The sequence below is a fragment of the Canis aureus genome, chromosome 34 (assembly GCF_053574225.1).
Source record: "Canis aureus isolate CA01 chromosome 34, VMU_Caureus_v.1.0, whole genome shotgun sequence".
In the NCBI taxonomy this organism is placed as follows: Eukaryota; Metazoa; Chordata; class Mammalia; order Carnivora; family Canidae; genus Canis; species Canis aureus.
In genome coordinates, this window is record NC_135644.1 from 3,361,611 (window position 1) to 3,387,916 (window position 26,306).

The 26,306-nt window shown below is 37.1% G+C and overlaps 1 protein-coding gene across 1 annotated transcript in view; it reads right to left on the bottom strand.

Moving 5' to 3' along the window:
- ZNF804A (zinc finger protein 804A) overlaps nucleotides 1–26,306 on the bottom strand; it is a 272,088-nt gene that overhangs the window by 40,790 nt on the left and 204,992 nt on the right. Inside the window, exon 2 of the mRNA XM_077883063.1 lies at nucleotides 17,283–17,426. Within this exon, the coding sequence (XP_077739189.1) occupies nucleotides 17,283–17,426 (144 nt within the window). The remainder of the gene's footprint in view (nucleotides 1–17,282; nucleotides 17,427–26,306) is intronic.

Genomic DNA, 26,306 nt, shown 5'->3' on the forward strand with positions numbered 1-26,306 from the left:
TATTATCAACAATTCAACATTTTTTAATGGTTCATAATTCAAAGTAAATCTCAAAACATTCTTTCCAGCATTATTTAGTTGTTTTAAAATAAAAATGTAATTAGTAGATATTCTAAAATGTCTTAATTTTTTTATCTCTCATTGGTAAAATTTGTTCCCTCAGGGATATTATAGGTTATGTTGGGTAAATATTTGGAAAAGCATATAAATATTGTGTAAAGAATTACTGTCCATTTGAAAACTTAACATCTGATAGACTTTTTGCACTTGGAAGAGTCCTAGATTTAACTCAGCAATTTAAAGATAATAAAAATAATTATAGGATATACTTTTATAACCAAAAGAAATGAATCTTATAAGCACATAAACTCAGTGTTTGAAAATTTAATATATAAGTTAAGAAATACTTCCAAATAGTGTAAAAATTCGAGCGATAACAACTAAGTATGGAAACAAGTAGCAAGTAAACTTGACTACCCTATTTCCAATGTTAAAGCGTGTTACGCTATTATCAATTTTTTTCTGTATAATGGTACAAATTCATATTATCTGACATATATGTTTATTTTTTACTTAATACTATGTTCTTAAGTTTTTAGAATGGTTATATTACAGTAGATGCTTTTTAAGATATAATTATTGATAATGTTCCTTACATATTAAATTGAAAATAAACAAAAAATGAAATTTATCTTCAAATGATTACTGGGGCACTGAATTTTATTTTATTATTTTTTTTTTTATTTTTTAAAGATTTTATTTATTTATTCCTGAGAGACACAGGAAGAGAGAGAGGCAGAGACACAGGCAGAGGGAGCAGCAGGCTCCTTGCAGGGAGCCTGACGTGGGACTTGTCATGCCCTGAGGCGAAAGCAGACAGCAAACTGCTGAGCCACCCAGGCGTCCCTGGGGCACTAAATTTGAAAGGGGGTTTCTGAACTTTCAAGTCAGTATGAAAAATTGCATTTAATTTGGCTACAGTAATAAAGACAGGGTGGTACTGTGAAAGAATAAACAAATAGATGAACAGAACATAAAAGAGAGACTAGAAATAGACCCTCATAAAACCTAGTCAACTGATCTTTGACAAAGGAGCAAAGGCAACACAATGGAGCAGAGCCAGTCTCTTCAACAAATGCTGCTGGAACAATTGGACATCCACATTAAAAAAAAAAAAAATCAATCTATATACTGACCTTAGACCTTTCACAAAAAGTAACTCAAAATGGTTTATAGATAAAAATATAAAATTCCTAGAAGGCAATATAGTAGAAACCTAGATGATTTTGGATATGGTGACACTGTTTTAGATACAACATCAAAGACATGATCCATGAAAGAAACAACTGATAAGCTTGTTTGATTAAAATTAAAAAGCTCTGCTCTACATGGGACAATTGTAAGAGAATTAGGAAATTTTCTCTCCCAAAGACTGGGAGGAAATATTCGCCAACAACATATCTGATAAAGAATTGTTATCCAGGGCAGCCCCCGTGGCGCAGCGGTTTAGCGCCGCCTGCAGCCCAGGGCGTGATCCTGGAGACCCGGGATCGAGTCCCACATCGGGCTCCCTGCATGGTGCCTGCTGCTCCCTCTGCCTGTGTCTCTGCCTCTCTCTCTAGCTGTGTCTCTATGAATAAATAAATAAAAAAATCTTAAAAAAAAAAAAAGAATTGTTATCCAAAATATACAGAATATTCTTAAAGCTCAACAGTAAGAAAACAAACATCCCAATTAAAAAAATGAGCCAAAGACTTTAGCAGACACTTCACCAAAGAAGGTATGCAGATGACAAATAAACATATGAAAAGATACTCCACATCACACGTCATCAGGGGAATATGAATTAAAACAGCAATGAGATACCACTCACACCTGTTAGAATGTCCAAGACCCAGAAGACGGACACCACCAAACGCTGGTAAGGATGTGAGCAATAAGAACTCTCATTCACTGCTGGTGGGAATGCAAAACGGAACAGCCACTCTTGACAAAAGTTTGGTCGTTTCTCATAAAACTTAACTCTTACCACGTGACCCAGCAACCACATGCTTTGGTATTTACTCAAGGGAGATGAAAACTACATACACAAAAACTGCATACAGATGTTTGTAGCCACTTTCCCATAATCGTGAAAATGGGAAAGTAACCCAGATGTCCTTTAGTGAGTGAACAGATAAACACGTGACCATGTCTGGACAACGGAGAGTTATCCAGAGCTAAAAAGAAATGAGCGATCAAGTCATGAAAAGACATAGAGGAAACCTTAACGCATATTAGTAAGTAGAAGAAGCCAATCTGAGAAGTCTCCATAATGTCTGAATCCGACTGCCTGAGAAAACAAAACTATGGATGGAGACAGTGAAAGGATCAGCGGTCTCTAAAAATGGAGTGGGGAGCAGTGAAGAGCCAGGGCAGGGGAGTTTTAGGGCAGCGGAAATACTCTATACGATATTCTAATGATGGATGAGCCATTATACTTTTTTTTTTTTTCCCAAACCCATAGAATAGATGACACTGGGGGTAAATCTTAATATATACTACAGACCTGGGTGATAATGATGTATCCATGTAGGTTCATCCTTGGTAAAAAATGTACCATCCTGATGAGTGATGTTGATAACAGGAAAAGCTAAGCATGGTGGGTGGGGGCAGAGGTATACGGGAAAACTACCTTCTCTCAATTTTGTTGTAAACCTAAAACCACTCTAAGAAATGAAGTCTTAAAAATCATATTTATTCAGGTATAATGAAAAAAAATATGTTCAGTAAGTTGTCTCTGACCTTCCTGTGAATCATTTTTACTTTATAAAGAAACATTGAAATTACTAATATTAATTATAACACGAATAGTGAACTAAATATGATAAAAATATAATTGCATGGAATTAGAGTCCCCCTTTGCAACCAGATATGGGATAAGAATTTCACGTTTGAATATTTGTTTATACTCAGAGAGATACAGTATAAGGAACACAAGGTGCAGAAGAAGAAGCCATAGGGTGTCTTTCCTCTCCTGCCATTTCTCATCTTTTCTTATTCTGTCCACACAAGCCTTTTATTAATTTTTTTTAATTTTTATTTATTTATGATAGTCACAGAGAGAGAGAGAGAGAGAGAGAGAGAGAGAGAGGCGGAGACATAGGCAGAGGGAGAAGCAGGCTCCATGCACCAGGAGCCCAATATGGGATTCGATCCCAGGTCTCCAGGATCACGCTCTGGGCCAAAGGCAGGCGCTAAACCACTGTGCCACCCAGGGATCCCCACACAAGCCTTTTGATCAACATAGAACTGGACATTAACTTTGTCTCTCTCAGACGATTGAACTATTGGGGCAACGTGGCACCTGGATTCACTCAAATTACTGAACAAAGATTTGCACTTTAGGAACACCTGTCCCACTAAACAATTAAAATGTGATGGAAAGTTGAGAGAAAATGTGCTTCCATGTCAAACATCAATATTTTTCACAGTAGAACCTTACTGAGAAAAAAGAAATGCCCCACATTTATGTCGAAATGTTGATTTCCAGAATTAATACTTAAATTCTGATGAATAGAAGTAAGGGAATTCCTGCAGAGGATGACCTTCAGAAAGTTTAATCATAACCTGTCAAGTCATTTTTATTCCTCACTGTCGTTTCTTTCTGTTATTCCCACAATTAGAGCAAAATTTTCAACTGTTAACCATTTGGGTTTTCCTAGAAGTGTTGATCTCAAGTCATTTTTTGTTTCATAAAAAAAAAAACAAACAAACACACTGCAATGTGACTAAGATTTGGTCAAGGTCTTGCCAATTTATAATCTTGAATTAGTGAGCTTCTAGATTACCAAAAAGGACACGACTCTACATAGCAATGTATACTGTTAAACCTGGCTGGAGTTACATCTTTGCAGATTAGTAGGTGTATGCAGAATCTCGGCAGAACTAATAAATACGAAAAATATTTTCCCATCTATTTAGTTTCAGTACCTAGATTCTGGTTATAAGAACATGGAGGAGGGGGGAAACGGTGGGTGAGCAGGGGAAGAACATAGGAAAATCCTTTGAAATAGAGAAAGTGGAAACTTTGCCTGCAAATAAAATAAACCCAAGGAAAAAAAAAAAGACTAACAATTGGAGATTCCCTAACAAGGCACAATGACTTACATACACGAGTAATAATTAGTTAAAGAGACATAAGAGAACTCGCTCAATTTGCTGGGTATCTTTACATTAGTTTTTGTTTCAAGTTATGAGCTAGTCTGGCACGGTTTTGGAATAACTTTGCCTTGAAACCTTAGAAGAAAAAGGTGGAGATACTTAACTAAGCCAGAGTGGAGTATCTTTGATCTTTAAAACCACAAATATGAATTTAAAAATAAATATTTAGAATATTTGGGATCCCTGGGTGGCGCAGCGGTTTGGCGCCTGCCTTTGGCCCAGGGCGCGATCCTGGAGACCCGGGATCGGGTCCCACATCGGGCTCCCGGTGCATGGAGCCTGCTTCTCCCTCTGCCTGTGTCTCTGCCTCTCTCTCTCTCTCTCTCTCTCTCTCTGTGACTATCATAAATAAATAAAAATTAAAAAAAATATTTAGAATATTTATAATCAAGCAAAAATGGCTTCTTGCTCTCTGCCCAAGGCTAGCCTAAAAAAAAAAAAAAAATCTAACACTGCACTAAAACCTCTAAAACCTCCATGCTTTTGTTCTCTTTTACTGCTAATATATTCTCTAGCACCCTTCAGTTTTAAGCAGCATTTGCTACTAAGGAGCAGAGACTGAACTCCCTTTCCTTTGTACATTCCCACTTAAACCTACTACTTTCAGGCATTTGTCTCCAAACCTCTTCAAAACCACTCTTGTCAAGTTGTCCACATTTCTGAATTCAAAATCGAGGATCCCTGTCTTTGGGACTCAACCGTTCACCCCTACTCCCTGACTATCTCATGTTCCTTTATCCTCAAGCCCACCGCCAGGTCCTGCACATTTGCCCGACGCCTAGACGTATACTAAGGATCTGTTCCTTTTATGGTGCCTCTTCTCTCTCCCTGCTGACTCCCTAGATGACATCAGCTTCGTGCTCAACTCCACGGTGAAGCTGCATCTAACTGCACAATCTCCAGCCCCGTGTAGGTGCCTGGTAGGCATCTCAAACCTGACGTGGAACCTGACGTGGCCTCATTCTCGCCCCACCAACATTTATTTTGGTCAGTTGTCTCCAGGACCTAAAATCTGATTCGTCAATGTATCTGTTGACATTTCCGTGCCATTCAAATATTCAGATCCCCCCCCACTTTTCACGGTGGGTACCACCAATGTCATCTGTATCCCGAATGTGGCGTTAACTTCCCTCCCACCTGTTTCCTTTCTGCTGTTTGTACTTCCTTCCTCCCAATATATTCCCCGCACAACAACCAAAGTGATTCTTTTTTCAAAACAGCAAATCACTACTTTCCACATGGAAAGCTTTGAATTATCCTACGGCCTTTCAAATAAATCCTGTAATCTTTACTACGGCCTTCCAAAATCTACCTAATCTGGCCCCAAACTTCTTCTCCTACCCCATCTCCTGTAGATTTGCCCAGCCTATGCTTTTTGCTGGTCTCATTGGCTTCCTTTTGTTCTTGAAGGAATCTAATTACAATGTAATTTGGGGAAGTATTTCTGCAGATACCTTTGTCACTTGTTTGCTCACCTTAAATTCTTACTTAACCGCCACTTCGTCAGAGAGGTCTTCGCTCATTTCCTTATGTAAAAAAAAAACAGCTATCATTTAGCTACTACCATCTTTTCATCTTTCTTCCAAGTTGTAAACACCCAAATTTAAACATTGAGTGGTTGGTTTGCTTCTTGACTCACCAAAATTAAGTTCTGTGAAAACAAATTTTTTTTTTTTTTTTTACTATTACTCACCTAGATTAACTCCTTATGTGTATATGTAGGTGTATATTTGTATCTAATCTATACATATTTGTCGACTAAATGTGTGTGTGTGGTATGTGTCTGTGTGATTTTGCTATCTTTCTTTTCTGGTTTCCTCAGTGGGCTTTGGATAGATGAAATGAGTCAGAAGATGGCAGTAATTAGAAAGTTTGCATTTCCTATTTCCTTTATTGTAATAAAATTTAGTCATTTCAGTAAATATATTTACCTGATATATTTATATTTATATTCAGTAAGTACATTTATATGTATATATTTACATTCAGTAAATATAAATATATTCAGTAAATATAAATATATTTCTTTCAGTTAAAACTATGTATTAGGAATTATATACTATTTACAACAGCCAAGAAATTGAAACAACCTAAGTGTCTACTGACAGGCGAATGGGTAAACAAAGTGTGGTATAGATAATGGGAAAATTATTCAGCCATAAAGATAAAAGAAATTCTTGAATTTGCAACAATATAGATGGACCTTCAGGGCATTATGCTAAGTGAATTAGATCAGACAGAGAAAGACAAATACTGTGTGGTCGCACTTACATATGGGATCTTAAAAAAAATGAACCTATAGAAACAGAGAACACATTGGTAGTTGCTGTAGGCAGTGGGGAGGGGTGGAGAAAATGGGTGAAAGGGGTCAAAAGGTACACATTTCCAGTTACAATATAAATAAGCTCTGGGTACTGTTCAGCATGGTCACTATTTGAAGGTTGTTAAGAGAGTGGATCTTAAAAGTTTTCATGACAAGGAAAAAAAAAAAACAGTTACCTACAGGAGGTGATGGATATTAGCTAAACCTTTCACGGTCATTTGATAATATACACATATATTAATTATGTGGTACACCTTAGAAAAGAAAGAGCATATTAAATATGCTGTTCGAATCATCTTTCTTGAATACATTCATAATCTGAACGATTTCTGATGAAATCACTGCACAGTTCCTTTTTTTTGCTGCTAGTTCTCTTTATAATTTCAGGAAATGCATATAATCACAATAAATGTATTACATACGTGCACTGTACTTACAATAAAATAAGATCTTATATAAAGATGAAAAGTATCTTTTCCTCTTTCTTAGTCCCTAATGACCATCTTAAGATTATTATTTTTACATGAAAGAAAGAGATAATTCCCTTAATGTCTGTCACAGCATAAAATCATACAGGCTCAGCTTCGAGAGGAAGTTTCCTGAATCATACGGCACAGTTTCCACTACGCGGTGCTTTGTGCTAGAATATGCTGCTGATGTGACAGGCAGTGGACATGCCACGAGGGACGCCCGTTGTAGGAACTCACAGTGGATTTTTTCAGGTGCTTGTCAAGCCTACAATGTGGATGTTAACGTCACTCACTGGGGCACTCAACGTTACGATCAGGAATTTCTAGGACTTGGAAATAGTCCAAAATAAGGGGGTATTTTCAGTGAAGTAGTGGTCTTTGTGCAAGGGACCCTCCAGGGAGGACCTGAAACTACAAGGGCGGTCATCTTTGTGTTTCTCTTAATGGGGCAGTTTTAGAATTTAATGAATTAAGTTGCAGAAAATGGAAAGTAGTGCAAATGGTTATTATTCATTACAGTGCAAATACATTTTACCCAATAGAGAGATCTATTGATCTTGTGTTTTACAAATATGACCCCAAATATGACATTTTATTGTCCCGTAGAGTATAAAGCAATTTTGATGCATTAAAATACTGTCAGCCTTCCTGACTGTCTAGATAACAGATAGCTGTGTCTATGTCTGTGGATACCTATACACATAGCAGCGTATAGAGATGTAGAGATACGTGGAAACTGTGCAGTTGTTCTTTTTTTTTTTTAAGATTTTATTTATTTATTCATGAGAGACCCAGAGAGAGAGAGAGGCAGAGACACAGGCAGAGGGAGAAGCAGGCTCCATGCAGGGAGCCCGACGTGGGACTCGATTCCAGGTCTCCAGGATCACACTCTGGGCCGAAGGCGGCGCTAAACCGCTGAGCCACCCAGGCTGCCCTATGTAGTTTAAAGGATCCTTTGAACGAGCCTAGGGTCTCATTGCTGTCCTAATTAAAGGGATGAATAAAATGTTTGAACATGTCATTTTATACTTTACGAAAGTCACAATTTTACCTTTTGAGGGGAAAAAAGTTAACATACACCATACACATATACACATATATGTGCATGTGTTAATTTATGCACGACACCTCCAAAATAAAACTTTTCTAACTTTGTTTGCTATATTCCTTTGTTTTACTCTAGAAAAACATTTGGCCAAACATAAGCTAAATAGTCTGTGTTGTATTTTCTTTGAAATATTTGACTTGACACTTTTTAACACAATGCCATTTTTTTTTTCTTTATCTTTCCCCTTATGTGAATTACATTTTGGATTCTGACACTGATAAGAATATTTCTTACAGACTCAGGGGCAGAAAGAGCTTGCAGCCCACAGCAATATTGGGGGTGAAAATGAAGTTGGGGTTAACATCTAGCACATCGTCTTTTTATCAAACACGAAGTTTTTAGCACTCATCTTTGTTGATGCAAGACAACACAGTGACATATTTTTTTACATTAAAAAAAATTCACCGATCTGCTGAGAAAAGCAGTTGTTAGTATTGTAGAGAGGGTGTTGTCAGCAGATTTTGTGACGTGAATCATGATGCTTCCTTGGTTGGAAATATCATGCTGATGATTTGAACTTTACCTTTGATTGCATTGAGGAATATCAATAAAGTAGTGCCAACTGTTTCCCCATTAATATCCCTGTTTATCCTAAAAATAAAAACTACGTAAACAAGCAGCATTTTCCAAACTGTTACAAATACACTGAGGGGAAATTTGAACAGGGGTAAGGATGTGGAAGTAGGGCACCGACTCGTCAGAATTTCCTAGAGTAAAACCTATATGAGGAAAATAATTTTAGGGTTAATACGTTTATTTTGAGAGATTTTTTAACTGAATGTATTTCATAAGTATTAGAGTGCCCTTTGGGACTAACATATTTAGTTAAGCAAGTAACTAAGAAGTAACATTAATTAACATTGATTATGGCTTTTCCACAAAATCAAAAATATAGACACAGACATATGTCTTTGTAGGTGTGCACCTTTAGTATATATTGATATATATCTGTCTATACTTATTTATTTATTTTTATGTCTATATTTAAATGTAGAAATACACATGCATGTTAACACATATCTTTAACACACAGTACCCATAATACAAACATACAAAATTAAATGTATATCAAATGTTACTTCTATTTTAGTAATTAAATCTTATTTCAAAGAGTCAGGCCATATTGAAAAAAATACTCTTTTTTTTTTTTTTACTATGATAAAAATAAAATTGTTAACTTAAGGAAATTTTGACATGTGTAACCATTTTGAAAATTATTTCTGTGAAATCAGTATGTCAGGTGTCAATTAGATTGCTAGATGTTTTATAAATCAAAAAATGTTAACATCTTGTCTACATTTCATACTCGTTTTCTAGATTTCGCAAGGTTGAAAATTAAGAATCTAAAGCAAATACGGGAGCAATTAAATTATCAGATTTTAAGATACTGAAGGAATCCAAACCCGACAATAAAGAAGGGTTAAGTCAAAAAAATATTTGATGGAATATTATGAAACAATTATTAATGAAAATACTGTATAAATGGAAAAATAGTATTGACAATATCAAACTGAATATTGTTGAACGCAAATGGTAGATATCTAAAAAAATTTGGGGAAAAATCAATTTTTTACTAAGGTAAACAAAAGTGAGATTCCTTTTTCAGATTTTAAAATGGTTTTATATATATATATATATACACACATATATATGTGTTTTTAGTGAAATAAATGTGAAAAGACATAACAAGTCATGCAAACGTAAATAGCTTTAATATTTAGTCCGAACAAAAAGAGTTATATCAAAGCGACTGGATTTACAAGGAGGAACGGAGGGTAGGTACTCTCTTTTCTCCTTATGTTCTATTTTTTCTGTGACTTTTTCCTTCTTGCCTTAGTCCTCCAATAAAAACAAACAATCACAAAAATCCCTGAGTTTCCAGTGCTTGAAACAGTGGTCTCGTTTCATTGACAGTTGTTAGTAGTTGCGAGAAGCTCTGGACTCCAAGATTCTAACACAGCGCTGTTCACACCTAACATGGTACAGGTTCCAGTTAAATTATTGAAGGTTTGCATACCTCACCCTGGAATAGGTGCTTATTCTCAGAATACACACCCAATGAACAGAAAGAAACATAGAATCACCTGCCCAAGTGAGATGTGAAAGGGCAAGTTGCTTTAGTGGAGCCAAGGGCACAGCAGACCATCTCCTGAAAATGGGTTCTGCACAAGCTCTCCGAGGGATGCAGATGCGCTACATTTATGTGTCTGATTTCAACAACTGGACAAAGATGGAGATGGAAGGTAGGAGGGGTAAAGGTTGGAGAGAGTTTACAGGTAGTTTTGTGCAAAATTCTGCTTTACTTCTCAGGGTAATTTCATCATTAATTTAATATATTACTTATCATAATGGAATGTTAAATATGGTTATCTGCATATATTCCGTGGTACATTCTATGCAGAATTATCTTTACATAGCATCAACTATTTTTAAATTGTCTTTTGACAATTTTTTACACACTAGGAAATAGATTTTGTTTTATTTTATTTTATTTTATTTTATTTTATTTTATTTTATTTTATTATTTATGATAGTCACAGAGAGAGAGAGAGAGAGAGAGGCAGAGACATAGGCAGAGGGAGAAGCAGGCTCCATGCACCGGGAGCCCGACGTGAGATTTGATCCCAGGTCTCCAGGATCGCGCCCTGAGCCAAAGGCAGGCGCTAAACCGCTGCGCCACCCAGGGATCCCAGGAAATAGATTTTGATTACCACTGATTACACTCCTAGAAGATGGGGCAAAGCCATGGTGACACATGCAGCACAGAACAAGGAAGTGGTTTAAAAAGGTATTGAATCAATCTATATAATATAAATATGTAGTAAATCTATAAATTATTTGCAAAAAACAGATATATTTTCATAAAATATATTTAGTAAAGTATCACCGGCAACACGGTATAATGAAATCCAATACTACAATAAAGGGATACAATTTAATTGACTGCCATCAGCCAAGTTGTCATGTATCCTACGAGAAAAATATACCTCCCAGCATTAATAGATGATCATTACTATAAAAATAAAGATACACAATAAATGGAAAGATATACCATGCTCAAGAACTGAAAGGATTTTTTTGTACCATGTACCTGCTACTCAAAGCAATCTTCAGATTCAACACGATCCCTAAAAAAGCTACCGATAATATTTTCTGCAGAACTAGAAGTAATCCTAAAATTTGTATGGAACCACAAAAGACCCCAAATAGCCTCAGCAATCTTGAGAAAGAACAAAACTAGAGGTATCACCAACCCAGATTTCAAACTATACTACACAGCTATTGTCATCAAAACAGTATGGTACCGGCACAAAAAATAAGCACATAAATCAATGAAACAGAATAAAGACCCTAGAAATAAGCCCACACTTACATGGTCAATTAATATACTGCTAAGGGGAAAGAATATGTAATGAAGAAAGGACCACTCCCCTATAAATGGTATTAGGAAAACTGAACACCTATGTGCAAAAGAATGAAACTGGACCACTTAAAAAATAAATTCAAAAGGATTAAAGACTCAAATGTGAGACCTAAAACCGTAACATTCCTCAAAGAACACATAGCCAGTAAACTCTTGGATATTGGCCTTCCCAGTATTTTTTTGGCTGTGTTTCAATCAGAACTACATGAAATAGAAGATACTCACCAAGCGCATGGAAAGAATGTAAATCGATGCGGCCACTATGGAAAACAATATGCAGTCTCCTCAAAACAATTAAAAATAGAAATACCACATGGTTCAGTAATTGCACTTCTAGGTATTTACCAAAACATAAAAGAAAACACTGATTTGAAAAAAACAACAAAACATATGCACCCCTATGTTTATTGCCGCATTATTTATGATAGTCGAGATATGGAAGCAACCTACGTGTCCATCTATAGATGAACAGATACAGGAGATTCAGTGTAAAAATACACCAGGCATAAAGAAGAATGAAATCTTGCCATTTGTGGCAACAGGGATGGACACAGAGAGTATTATTATGCCAAATGAAATAGGTCAGATGCCCTATGATTCCACTTATACGTGGGATCTAAAAAGGAAAGAAATGAACAAAACAGACACAGGTTCATAAATGCAGAGAACAAACTGGCGGTTGCCAGAGGGGAGGCGGGAGGGAGGATAGGAAAGGAAGGTACAAAGGAATTAAGAGGTACAAACGTCTAGTTATAAAATACGTAGGCCACGGTGGGGGGGGACAAGCAGAGTGTAAGGACGATGGCCAGGGCTATGGTAATCTCTCTGTATGGTGACGGGTGGTAACCATGCTTGCTGGAGTGAGCATTTATTTGGCACCATCTGTATAACTGTCGAGTCCCTATACTGTACACATGAAACTAACATAATATTGTACGTCAACTACGCTTCCATTAAAAATAAAGCAAAGATACTCCATCTTGGCCTGAAATGGTCGCCTTATAGTGATTGCTGTTGTTTCACAAAATGAGATTTTTTAGGGGCACTTGGGTGGCTCAGCGGTTGAGCATCTCCCTTCAGCTCAGGGCGTGACCCCAGGGTCCCGGGATCGAGTCCCACATCGGGCTCCCTGCATGGAGCCTGCTTCTCCCTCTGCCTGTGCCCCTGCTTCTCTCTCCATGCCTCTCATGAATAAATAAAATCTTTAAAAAAATGAGATTTTTAGTGCTAACAAACATAAATGGGTAGAGGAACATGCTTGTAATTGGTTTACCATGCATGATTGCAATCATAAAATGAAATCTCTAATATTAGATGCATTTCTCTACTGTCATCTAATTTTTTGACTCTTTTTTTCTCATGATCATATTTAGATAGCATAGAGCAGAAACAGCCAAGCTGTAGTATTTTTGCACACCCCCTCAGCAAGGGCTGACTCGACGGACAGCCGTCAACCTTACCACTGGTGGGAGATGGAGAGGGAAGGGACTGGAACTTCATCAGGCAAGGTTTATGAATATGGCATCGGCCGAGACTCCAGACACGACGATCTTACCCAGAGTCTGCCTCAAACTCAATAAAGGACAAAAACTTCAGCTGAAGTCTATTGGATCATGGCTTTGACCAGGAAATGTCCAACGGATATGCAGGCAGGCCCGTCGGGGCGGGGAGGGTCTACAGGAGGAAACCGTGTCCCTGTCCGTTCTCACCCTCCAGATGGCTCGGCCAACTAGGACAGCGCAGTGAGAGGGGGACACACACCAGAGGAAAGAGCCCAGGGAGGCGCTCCAAGTGGATGGAACCAGGCACCGCCTTACCCGTACCTCATCTCCTCATCTTGTCTTGTTAACCTTTACATATATTTTGCAGATGAAAATTCAGACCCGCACATCAAGAAGTGGTTCTTCTCTCAAGCATCGGATTAGTGAACAGAAGTTGAAATCATTAGGAAATGTTCAACTCGAGGCTAAGTGTGCTCCATTGTTGGGGCCATCCAAGTCCCCGCAGCCCCCAGATGCCCGCCCCCCGGGCCTGCGGGGGGCTCCCTCCCAAGCCCTGGATCTTCACCTGCCCGGGGACGGTCACCCTGGTGCCTTTTGGGAGACACTTCAGCCACACTGAAAAGTTAAAATCAAAATATTTGAGGGGCAGCAGCAACACGGCAACCACTCCCTTTCCCAGCTCTTCCCAACTCAATCCCAGGACCCCGAGACCATGACCTGAGCCAAAGGCAGATGCTCCACCACTGAGCCACCCAGGGGCCCCTAATTGTTGTTTTTTTTTTTTTTAAGAATATAATTAACATACTTTTTAAAAATATTTGTTTCAGGTGCACAGTATAAAGATTTAACAATTCTATACACTAGCCAGGGCTCAGCGATCTCGAAATTGTGGCTTTATCACAAGATCTTAAGTGCAATTCTGACTCTAGCCCTTTTATATTCATGTGGGAGGCACCGACTGGGTGTCTAAACTGTGCAAGATGCTGCACGAGATGCTGTGAGGAACGGAGACAGAAAGGAAACGGTCCTTGCCATTAAAGGGTCACAGCCCAACGACTTTTCAAGTTTCAGAGTTAAAAAGAAAATATTCTAAAAATGAACCCTGAATCGTGAACTGTTGTGATCACCTCTGTCCACCGGGTGCCTCTTCCTCTTTTTAATTCTCTGTTAGCAAGTCTTAGCGATGGGAGCTTGAGAGAGATTTTGAAGTTACCCAAAGAACATGCTGGATGAGAGAAGCAGATTGTTCTTTGAAGCTTAGAGTTCAAATGCAACACACGCTCTGTCATGACCGATTTGCAAAGATACATGAGGCAGGCACACTGCTCTGAGGTCACGATTACCTGGATATGTTTTAGACTTTATTAGCCTTTCTGAAGCAAAAATAGATCCTTACTGGAAGCCTAAATAAAGGCAGTCTCAAAGGCAAACTGTCAGGGTCCCAAACATTCTAGGAGAAAAGAAATTTTAGTAAGTAGTAATAACACAACTAATTAAATGTTGAGCTTTTTACTATTTCTTCAAATACTCAACAAAGCGTGGTCATTGCATTCTCTCATTTATTTTCCCTGACAATGAACGTTTGAGTTAATTGAGCCTGGGTGTATTTTACCCAAGTCAGGAGAGGGGCAGGGCTGGGACTCATTCCACTGATAACTCCTCCTCCGCTTCTCCCCGAATCTGGCGGCCCTTTGGGGTCACGTCTGTAGGGCCACACAGGTGAGCAAACGCAACCGATGTGTGGCCTCTTTGCCTTCCTCGAATTCCATTCAAGAAATATCCCAGTCAGCTGTGGGTTTTCCCACCCGAAGGTTAAGCACTGGTAATACGGACATTGAGTCTACGTGTTTCTTGTGGAGCTTTTTCTATTGGAAACCAAAACGATTGTCCGCAGATACGTTAATATTTTATGAAGAAGAGGGGTGTTTGGTTTGGTTTGGTTGCAAGTAAAAAGTAAAAAGCTAGGGTTTGGTTTGGTTTTTCCTTTAAGTTCACTTATTAGCAGCAAAGTGAAATATCTCCAGGAATCTAAGGATAGGACCTACAGATAAGCTGTTGGAAGGACTAATCTTAGGTGAAAGCGACTCAAAATCAGAATTGCCATGTCATGTCCATCCACTCTCCTTCACTCATCACACGGCCACTTGCATGTCACTCTTTGCCCATTGTTTTGTGCTTTCTTTTTGCAAACCAGCTTTCTCAACTTTTTGACAGACTTAGCCACAACTCAGGATTAATTTTTCAAGGGTTTGGTCCAACCACAGTCAGACAGAAGACAGATTTTTTTTTTTTTTTTGGCATCTCAACTTTTTAGTTTCTCAAGAGAAACAAAAATCTGAATTATCCACCTCCGAACTTCATCCTTCCTTACTTCACTCAAAGTTGCCAAGTTGTGGCATCATGTGGTGGGAATGCTGGTAGTAGTCATGGGAGTGAGGCTGTTGCTGGGCAAAGGGAGAGTATATTTTGGGAAGACACGCTGAAAGATTTGTCACCATCCTATGGGGAGGGGATACAGATTTTAAATATTTTCGGCAACCGGTAACACTGATTCGTGCTAAATTAATCAAGTAAAGCTGCTGTCTTTCAGAGTCCACGGCCATTCAGATAATGTGTCTGTCTCTAGGGTCTGATACCCCTGAGAGGTATCAAAAGTGACCTCCGGGATTTTCAAAATAACAACCCAGACCCAGCCTGAATTTCCTTGGCTTATCTGTGTACAGTGCAGAGTATCCTAACTGTGCTAAGACTATGGAACTGGAAAAGTCCTGGTGATGACCTCTGTGAGCTTGATCTCCCGGGCAACCTATGGTTGAACAGAGCGTTCTTTGGCAAGTGATATTAATAGCTGATAAGACAGTCATAAAACACATATGCACATATTTCCACATACCTAGTTTACACAATGAAACAAATATACGATAACACATCTTGGGCTGTTAGGTACTTAGGAAAAAATCAGCGGAACAACTTTCTCAGATTTACCACCTCGGGAGACGCGGTCCAGAATCCTGGTATAGAACCTGGGCCACTAACTGCAAAATTAAATCAATACTATTGCCTGATGGATTTTACTATTCAAATCAAGCACTGATAGACGGATGTGTGTGCGTATATATTTACATTTTGCATTTTTATGCAAAAAAGAACACTATTTCCATCAAACACTTTCCCTTAACTAGTGTGCAAGCAGACTTGGAAAAAGAAAGGCAAGGATCATCAAGATTAACATGCATTAATTAGTGATGTATGTAAACGAAGGCTAATGTTCTCTGTACAACAGCCTCCTCCAGCAAAGTTTTGTTGGTATGAAGGCTGGAGGGATTGACAGCAAAAGAAAATACATGCAATTGATTCATAAGCGCTCAACATGATCATTTTCCCCTATTCTTCCTTATGCTAACTAACTCTAATGTTAAGGAAAGTTAGTGCAAATTCATGGATTAAAAAATGCACCTTTTATTAATACCAAAATGTGATGCAGATGATATTCGCTAAAAAAAATGAAAATATTTGTCAAATAGTGATAACTAAAACTGCTGTACCATATCAAGGTAGCTAAACAACATGTGAGGTCACACTGATAAATGTAAAGCTTATGAGAAAATGGAATCTTTATCACTAACTTCACCTCTGACATTACTGCTTTAAGCTCATCTTTACATAGAGTGTTGGAAAAAAAAATCAATCTTGGATTTACAATTGATAGTGAAAGGAAAATAATATTAAAATAAACTATATCATCACATATTAAGTACTTATTTAACCGATAACTGTGGATTATTTTAATCATATTAAATTGGCTTTCTTTTCATATTTTTATGGTGATTTACATGGGAAATGGCTTCTGTAAAGAATTGTGAATAAGTTAATTTATATTTGATAAGTATTACTAGCTGTTCATAACACTTAAAAATAATAAATTGGAAGACATTTAGAGGAGCACCACCTGTGGGATATAATTTTTAAATTACTGTCCATCACTAAGAGGCAACTGACTGGTATTTCTTTGTATTGGTTATTTATTTCAGACTTTCAGTGCTTTTTCTTTTTCTTTTTTTCTTTCTTTCTTTTTTTTTTTTTTTTTAGGAAAAATGTCTTTTGCAATAAGTCATCAAATTATCATGCCAGAATGGCATCTGTAAACATTGAATAATGAAAGCATAAAAATACTGTATTTACATAGTTTATACAATTTAAATTATGACAAAAGGCCAGAAATATCAGGGTTTTTTGGACACCTCTTTCTTACCTGCTTGTGAGCGTGGTCATATGAATTAATGTGATTGTCAAACTCTTGATGCTTATAGTACTGCTTGTCACAGAGTTCACAGTAAAAATTGGCCTTCAGATCTTCCAGAGCTTTTGCTATGGTGTTTTCCTTCTCAGCATAATCCTAAAAAATAAAATTTCAAGGAAGGCAGCTATTAGTTCCCTGATTTGACTTTGTTCTGACAGTTGTCAACTTTAGCGTAATAATTAGAGTTAGAAACAGAACACAACAAAGAAAAATAAAGCAAATTCCAGCAAATGAAACCAAAAGAAATTATGAGCTGAGGAGAATCAAAGATTAACAGAAGAAGCCAAGGTAAACGGTGGAAAGAATAGCAAAGACACGGAGTAGCAAACCCCAAAAAATAGAAGCCCTTGCTTGAACAAGTTCCTGAGCTGTGTTGGCAAAGAAAACAACAAAAATCATACACTTATGTTGATCCAACTGCTGATTTAACTGGCAATGGCTTAGTTAACATAAAATTTGTAAATTCTGAACAACATCTAAAATGTGTCCTGCATGAAGAAGCCCATATTGGTGCACAAATATGCAAGTTTGGTATTTTTGTTTGCTTGTTTCTGTAGATATCTAGAGCGCAACTTATTCATCCCAACTAGATTTCATTTGACTAATGTTTCCATCTTGACCCACACCATTTGAAGTTGAATTTGTAAAAATTCTCTAATCTTTAGAAGATGAGATTCTTTCCTGCGAGTTATTTACCTAAACTGAGGAGGATTAAACTGTATATAAGCAGATTGCTTTCATCATGCTCACAGTAAACAAAGATGGCTATATAATCAAACCCCCGAAAAAATGTAGTCAGTTATCATTAGCTTTCATTTACAAAATACAAAATAGCAAAACGCTCCTGGCTTTTAGGTTTTCTTAAATCTAAATCTACTTGCTGTTTCACGCTTCCTTAAATGTTAATGTTGTTAGACGTAAATATATGCTACATGTTGAAGCAGTGCTCAGGTCTTTTGCTCAAGTGCTGATATGAAGACTAAATTTCAGTTGCTACACAGAATACATTAACTTACAGATTCTCTCATCCTCAATTTCTTTAAAATTCAAATTAACTACGTATTCAGGCCTCTTCTGCGCTACTCTAAGAAGCTCACTCTCTCAGTCTCTGGGATATGGAGGGGAGAATGGAGGGGAGAAGCACAGTCCTCTCTAGGTCAATGGCAATTGTCCTCCTTCTAAATACACAGGCTAAAAAGGACTCATAAATTGTTTCTACAAAATGTAAAAGCAGTTCACTAATCGTAATTTAATAAATAACTAAGACTTTCCTTACTTTATTGTACCATGTATTTATGCACCTATCATGTATCATAAAATTCACCATATTTGAATATATACCTTATAACATACATTATAGTAACTGATGTATATAGTTGCCATAGTCTAAAAATATATAACCCAGTTTCTCGCTGTGAAGACAACGACCCATTGTTCTATTAGTTTTATCAACGGCACAGAGGTGGTGAGCTACAAAATCATTCAAATCATTTATATATGATTTTTCAATTCAATATTTATCACTTCTCAGCATATTTATGAAATACTTCCTATTATTCTTTTTGATTCCTTCCAATTTGTTGTTTAAAAAAAACGTAGTTTAAAAAGATGAAAATGAGTCATATATAACTAAACTCGCTACTGAATTTTTACAAAATCTTTAAAATACTTTGTGGATTAGCCAATTTAAATGAAACAAAAATTAAGTACTATGATTTCATGGCTAAAGTGTGTGAAGCAGAGATAAAATTCCAATCAATATGAGTTATATTATAATGGCAATAGTTTTTGGCTAAGAACTGAATTAGCTCTCAAAATAATATTCTTGAACAGCAATTTCTTTGCAAACTAGTTGATTCTCACCATTAATTATAATTACAGTTATGCTACTTCCTCTCTTGAAATATTTCATTATTTCTTATTATTGTGTAGGTTTATTTTTTCTTCCTAAGACTGATATCCCCTCAGAGAAGCAATAATTGTTTCTTGCTAATTCTTTCCACAAAAAATAGGAGAATTTTTGAGTAAACCAAACTGAGATTTTTAGGTAAAGTGCATTCTTCCAAAATATTAACCTTAGCCTAGATTTGAAGAGAAAAACAAATCTAAAAACAATAGCGAACATTTACTCAGTGCTTGTTTTTGATCAATCGCTGATTAAGACCATGCCTGTATTCACTCATTTCATCCTAGTTAGAATTATAGAGATGTATATTTTGAACATTTTCTCATATTAACAGGTAAAGATACCAAAGTATAGGAAAGTTAAATAATTAGGTCAAGGATGTATAATGAATAAATGTGCAGACCATATTTGAACCAAAATCATCTGGGTCATAGCACTTTATTATGTTCGAACTTTTAAGCACATAAAAAAAAGTAGAAATAGTATAATAACCTGCACGTAAACATCAGCTGGATTCAACAATTATCAGCTCAGGGTCAACCTTGTTTCAACTTATCTACCCTATCTCATACCTTTTCCTCTACTCTAGATAATTTTAAAATTCCCAACTTACTGTAATGTCACCTAAATTCTTTCAGAATATCTAAAATAGCACTTTTTACAAAATCATCACAAAACCATTATCAGACCTAAAGAAACAAAAAAATGAAGAAACTGCAATCATTCCTATCATCAAATATCCAGTGTGTTCAAATAATTACAATCATCTAGTAGTTTAAACTAGTTTTTTCAAAATGGATTTATTTTCTTTTGAAATTCTAACCTTTTATTCTTTTCTTAAAACAGATTTCAAATAAGGGTCAAACATTCTCATGATCTGATATGTTTCTCAGTCTCTTTTAAGTCTTCCCTCTATTTTATTACTCATTATAATACATTTCTCAGAAAAAAATTATTTTATTTTTTAAAGATTTTATTTATTTATTAATGAGAGACATGGAGAGAAGGAGGCACAGGCAGAGAGAGAAGCAAGCTCCCTGTAGGGAGCTTGATGTGGGACTCGATCCTGGGACTCCAGGATCACGCTCTGGGTGGAAGGCAGGTGCCCAACTGCTGAGCCACCCAGGTGTCCCTCAGAAAACCTTTTGAATTACACTTCACATTTTGAAAAAAATATTTAGAACTACAGAAATATTACAAGAATATGAATACATTCATTTTAGAAAGAGTTTACTTATTCATTTTTAGAGAAAGAGCAAGGGGAAGGGTAGAAGGAGAGAGAGAGGCACAAGAAGACTCTAAGCTAAACCCCAAACTGGGCTCAAATCCACGACCCGAGATCATGTCCTGAACTGAAATCAACAGTTGGACACTTAACCGACTGAGCCACCCAGGTGCCCCAATAATAAACTCTTATATGACTTTCACTTAACGGAAATCATTTCTAATATTTTGACAAGTCTTTATTCTATTATCTATGTATCAATCTATCATATTTCTGTAAGACATTAAAAGAAATATAGCATAGTTGAAGCTAAGGTTGCAACAGATTACACAGTAAGGAACATTTTTACACTAGAAATTTCCATCTGAAATGAACCACAGTAAAGTAAAGAGTCAGGGCTGCATTCCAGAAAATGTTAGAGAATAAATGAATTGGTTGCTGCATGTATGTCATAAAGGAAAGGAATCCTATGCATTGTCATTGATTATACATTTTTTTTCAAATGTATGTAGACAAAATCAGTCTTTATTAGGTGATACGCCCCACTGCCCCATGGCCCTTCTCCTTCATTGTGCATGATACTGAGAGAGGCATTGGCTGGGATTATGAAGCACAATGACGTATTCAACACATCCAGTCTACTACAGAAGGTAAAATATGTTTGAGTGAGATGAAAAAGGAGCATAACTTATAAACTCAACCTCAAATTTCCCCCTTCTATGTGGCAAAACCATTCTACTCAAGGTGCACAACCGCCATAATGTGCCACCGAATGTGATGGCAGAGAGTGAGGAAGGGACAGGCTTCTAGTAGCTCGTCAGGTCATCCAACTCCATCTCATTTTAGATATATCTAGAAAGAATGAGGGTTGTAGCATATAATTCCAAAGTTATACAGTCAAGAATTTTTAACATGCAACCTTAGCAAATTGCACAGTGTAATACTTTTTGCAGATCAGTAAACTGAAACATGGAAATTAATGGTTTATCCACAGGCCCAGGGCCATTGTGTCCACCAGCTATTAAGGGGTGAACTGTATCAAAGCAGGACTTTGAAGGGAGCAAAGTTTATTTTCCAAGAGGATACATCTCTTGGAGCCTTCAGCGTAATATATGGTGTCAAGTACTATTCAGCCTCTCTTGCAAGGCATCCATAACTTGGTGCACTCGAGTAGCCTTCCCTGAGGAATGTGAGTTCCATGAGGGCAGGGATTTGTAGCTGTTTTGTTCACTTCTCTATCTCCAATGCTTTTAACAGAGTCAAGCATTGATAGACATTCAACATACATGTAGATGCTTTTACACATTAATAAAAAGCAAACAAAACAGAAACTAGCAGCACGAGGTATGTAATATTTTTAAAATAGTTGTGCTCATGCTTGAGTTTGTGGTATCCAGGTATTTGGGGGATGCCTTTAGAGCTAACAACAATGTATGCTGTAAATAAATCATCATTGCTAAATAATAGCTGTAATCATATATTATTACATCCTAATATTTCTGCTAGGAATACTCCTTTTAAAGAAATTAAAGTCCCCAAAATATAAATAGATTTGGCACTCTTAATATAAATTATTTTCAATGCTGGAAAGGAACGTTTGTATGAAATTAACACTTAAAATACTTAGGAAAGTCTCTCTCACTTCGCCTGTCTCTCTGTCTCTTTCTCTGCTCTTACTTCAAAAAAGAATAAAAGCATCTTTATGATACATATTCAGGATAAATTTTATTGTGAGTTCTTTAAAAAGAGGTAACAAAAGCAAGTCTTTGATAAATTTTGATTTTAATGAAAAAAAATCAAAGAGTTGGCAAAACGTTTTTTTTTTTTTTTCTAGAAGAATATCTAGACAGAAAACATTTTATTTGGAAATCCATAGTCTAGAGTCTACATTTCCTGGAAAATCGTGCACATCTTCGAGGTGTCTCTTATTCCAGTCATTACTTAAGTGATTAACTCTGAGACGGTCCAGGAGCTTCACAGAGTGCCATGTGGCTGCATTTTGTCCCAGCTTCCTTTCCTGCCCAGGGACTTCTCTGATTCATAGAATGGGAGTTTGTAGGATGCCACTCAGCACTAAAAAATACACAATCCAAAAATGCTGAGGAGTTAACGACTATAGATCTGCTCTTGACCACTGGGGACGGTAAGAACTCCAGGATGAATTATTTCTTCTTTCACCTACCAGTCATCTCTGACACCCATTTCTAAGATTCCACAGAGGGTCTCAGTGAGATGGAGGGCCAGTGCTTGTAATAGTGACAATCACTATACCCTTGTATTAGTTTTCCTTACTTATCTGTTTTTTTTCTGGAACTTCATTTATGCTTCGTGGAATAATTTCTTAAATAACTGCATAGAAGTCTTTATCCTAGGCTTGATTTTCAAGAAGAACAGGGCTAAGATTATAAGAATTCTTTTGTGTGTTTGTGTGTGTTTCCTATGAATGTCTTGCTTACAAGCTACATTTCCTAGAATAATTTAAGATATCTTTCTTCAGTTCGAAAGTCTCCAATAGTCCTTCATCACCATTAGAATAAATATCCTTACAATGACCTACATACAATTCCTACCCCACTTGGTTCCTGGCTACGTCTCTGCCATCACCTCCTAGCATTCTGGCTCTCACTTTACCTTGGCCAACCCTATTTTTGTTAATGTTTCCGAAACTTTATCAACCATATACCCACCTTCATACTTAGACCTGTTATTTATTCTCCATGGAATGTTTTTACACCAAATGTTTGTACAAAGTTGTCATTAACTTCCTGCAGATCTCTGCTGAAATGCTATGATCATCCCATGATCATCATTCTAGAAAAAAAGTTTTTATTCTCTCTCTCCATTCTCTTTTTTATTTTTTTTTACTTTTTTTCCATTCTCTTTTTTATTATATAAATTGCAAGTGTACACCTTTATAATTTAACATCTGGATATAAAGTGATCACCACCACAAGTCTAGTTACCATCCATCACCATATACTTGATCCACTTCACTCATTTTGTGCACTCCAGCCTACTTCTCCTCTGGTTACCCTTAGTCTGTTCTCTGTTCCTGTGAATTTGTTTTTATTTTATTTTGTTTGTTCATTTGTTTAAGATTCCACATATGAGTGAAATCATAGAGAACTTGTTTTTCTCCACCTGACTTATTTCACTTAAAAAAGTAAAAGTAATACTTTCAAGGTCCATCCATGTTGCCACTAATAGTAGGGTTTCATTCTTTTTATGGCTTTTCCTCTTTTATTTTCCCCTTTAATGTGAAGAAGAGAAAGTTGTGTTTTTTTTTTTTTCAGGAGGAAAACAGATATAGAATTAGAATCTGAAAGCTATATTAGAGATTGAGTACAAAAGAAGGCATACAGGAAAACTTATGTTAGTTTTTATCTGATTTAAATCCTTTCCCTATTAGGCAAGAGGACAACCATTCCTGAGTGACAAAGGCTATGCTATTGCCTTGAAATATACGTTGCTCTTTCCTTAAAGTCTAGGTTCTATTATTTTAAAGGCTGAAAAATGGATAACAAGACAATTTTGAAGAATTATAGAAGGGAAGACTAAAGGTTGAGTCAGAAAGTTACAATTTTATTGACAGTTATAGATGTATTGAATGGAATTATAATAAAATATATGCATTTAAATGTGAGGAGGTTTTTTGGGGATCCCTGGGTGGCTCAGTGGTTTGGCGCCTGCCTTTGGCCTGGGGCGCGATCCTGGAGTCCAGTGATCGAGTCCCCCATCGGGCTCTCTGCATGGAGCCTGCTTCTCCCTCTGGCTGTGTCTCTGCCTCTCTCTCTCTCTCTCTCTCTCTCTGTGTGTCTCTCTCTGTGTCTCTCATGAATAAATAAATAAAATCTTAAAAAAAAAATAAATGTGAGGTTTTTTAAAAAAAGGATTCCATAGAAATGCAAACTCATCCTTACCCCCATGAAAGTTGAAGGCAGAAATAGAAAACAAAAGAAAAACAAAACTGTGTTTTGAATATCATACTTCTATGGACAACTCTGGCGAGCAAAATTGAGTACAATCCAACAGCAAGGATGAAGTATACTTTAATGTCCACATTTACGAGAACCGGACAAAGTTGTTTCTCAAAACTGGTAACTTCTTTCAGAATTAGTTTCAACGCAAGAGTATTCATTCATAAAGTTTTACCTGTTTCTCCTCTTTTGTTTGGCTGATAACAACCACTGGATAACTAGCACGGTTTCTAACCATAGAGCCTACTCACGTAGAAGGAGAATGGATCCCCAAGCTGTAGCGATCAGAGTGCATTCTTGTTCACCTCACTTGGCTTGCCTCTTTGGAGACATCTATTTCTCTTTTTATCCGTGGGTCCTTACAGGAAGCCCTAGCCTGTGACTAGCACTCGTTAGGCTCTCTGGTTAATTTAAGACAGAATTTAGTCAACTTGAGGAGGTAACAGAAAATCGAGTTACATTTTCCCCTTCATGTTTGGAAAGATAGAAGGGACAGCATGTGTTCATAGTTGGCTGAAATTTAACATTACTCTGCAGTCTCCCCATGTGTAAAGCAAGGCTGTGGGGGGAATCTCATTTTCAAGGCAAACCGGAAAAAAAAAAAAAAAGTATATCAGGTTTTCTGAAGCTGAATGCTAGCTGAAGCGTGTAGAATTCTAGTTTATACTTATAAAAATCTCAGATAGAGATCAATAATTCCAACACGGAAATTCTATATACATCGATGTCACAAAGAGTTTCGGTGTAGACTATGAGTGGTAGTAACTTAGGGTCTTTGTTTCTTGACTTTATAGGCAGCAGCCGTTTTCTGGAAAGGGGTATAATGATCTGATGTGTATTTGTTACTGTCTAAGCTATGACAGTGACCCAGGGTAAGACAGAAAATTTCTCTAGTAAAAGGTCTCCCTGGTTTTCCCAGCTTGAGTTCACCCAGAAATAGACAGTGAGACAAGGAGCGGAGTTTAAGTGGTCTATTTGAGATCTCAGGAAACAGTGGCAGAAGAATGGCAAAGTGGGGAGAGAGTAGGAAGAGGATAAAGACTTCTGGCTTCAGCTCTGACATGTGCAGAGCTTGGAAGTCCTTCGCCCCTGTCCTTACAACAAGAACAACCTACAAAAAATGAAATCAATTCTTTTTCTCAGAACTGTGAGAGAACAGAGGTTACAGGGTGAAACACCACTTCAGAATCTGGAGACACAAGCACGTTTGGAGATACGGTAAGGAATATCTGCTTACTCAGATCAGAAATTGCTGGGGCCACGAACTGGTAGGAGCTTCCCAATGTTAACTGATGAATTCTATGGTCTAGTGTGTGAGACAGGATCTCCTGGTGGCCGAAATCTTAGAGGGACCACAGATATTTCTCTAGGCTTTCTTTTTATGAATTGCACCAGGTTCTCATTAGGATAGTTTGAGAAAGTCCCTTGTGTCCCTGGAAGGTGGTTGGGAAGAAAAACTAATGTGAAATAAGCCAAGAGCCTTGTCTATAACTGAAACCCACTCACTCCCAAGGGATAAGGTTATTTCCATGTCTCAATTCAAAGATGTTGTTCTAGCCAGGAAAAGGAATTTACGTTCCCTATAGTCTTCCTGCCTCATTAAAGTTGTGGAGTTGACATGGTCAACAAGGGGCATGGCTTCAAAAACATAGGGTAGGAATTCTATAATAATAATTTTAAAAAAAAAGGAGTAGTAGCTTGGGAGACAGACTGTGTATCACGGGAGAAGCAGCGAGGACAGTCATAGCCCTGAGACAGAGATATAGTAGAGGGCTAACAGTGAAAGGTTTTAAATGCTCCCTCTCCCCACACCTTCCCAACCCATCCATAGGGCTCATAGTGCAGTAGAGCTGAAGGAGTTGCACTAT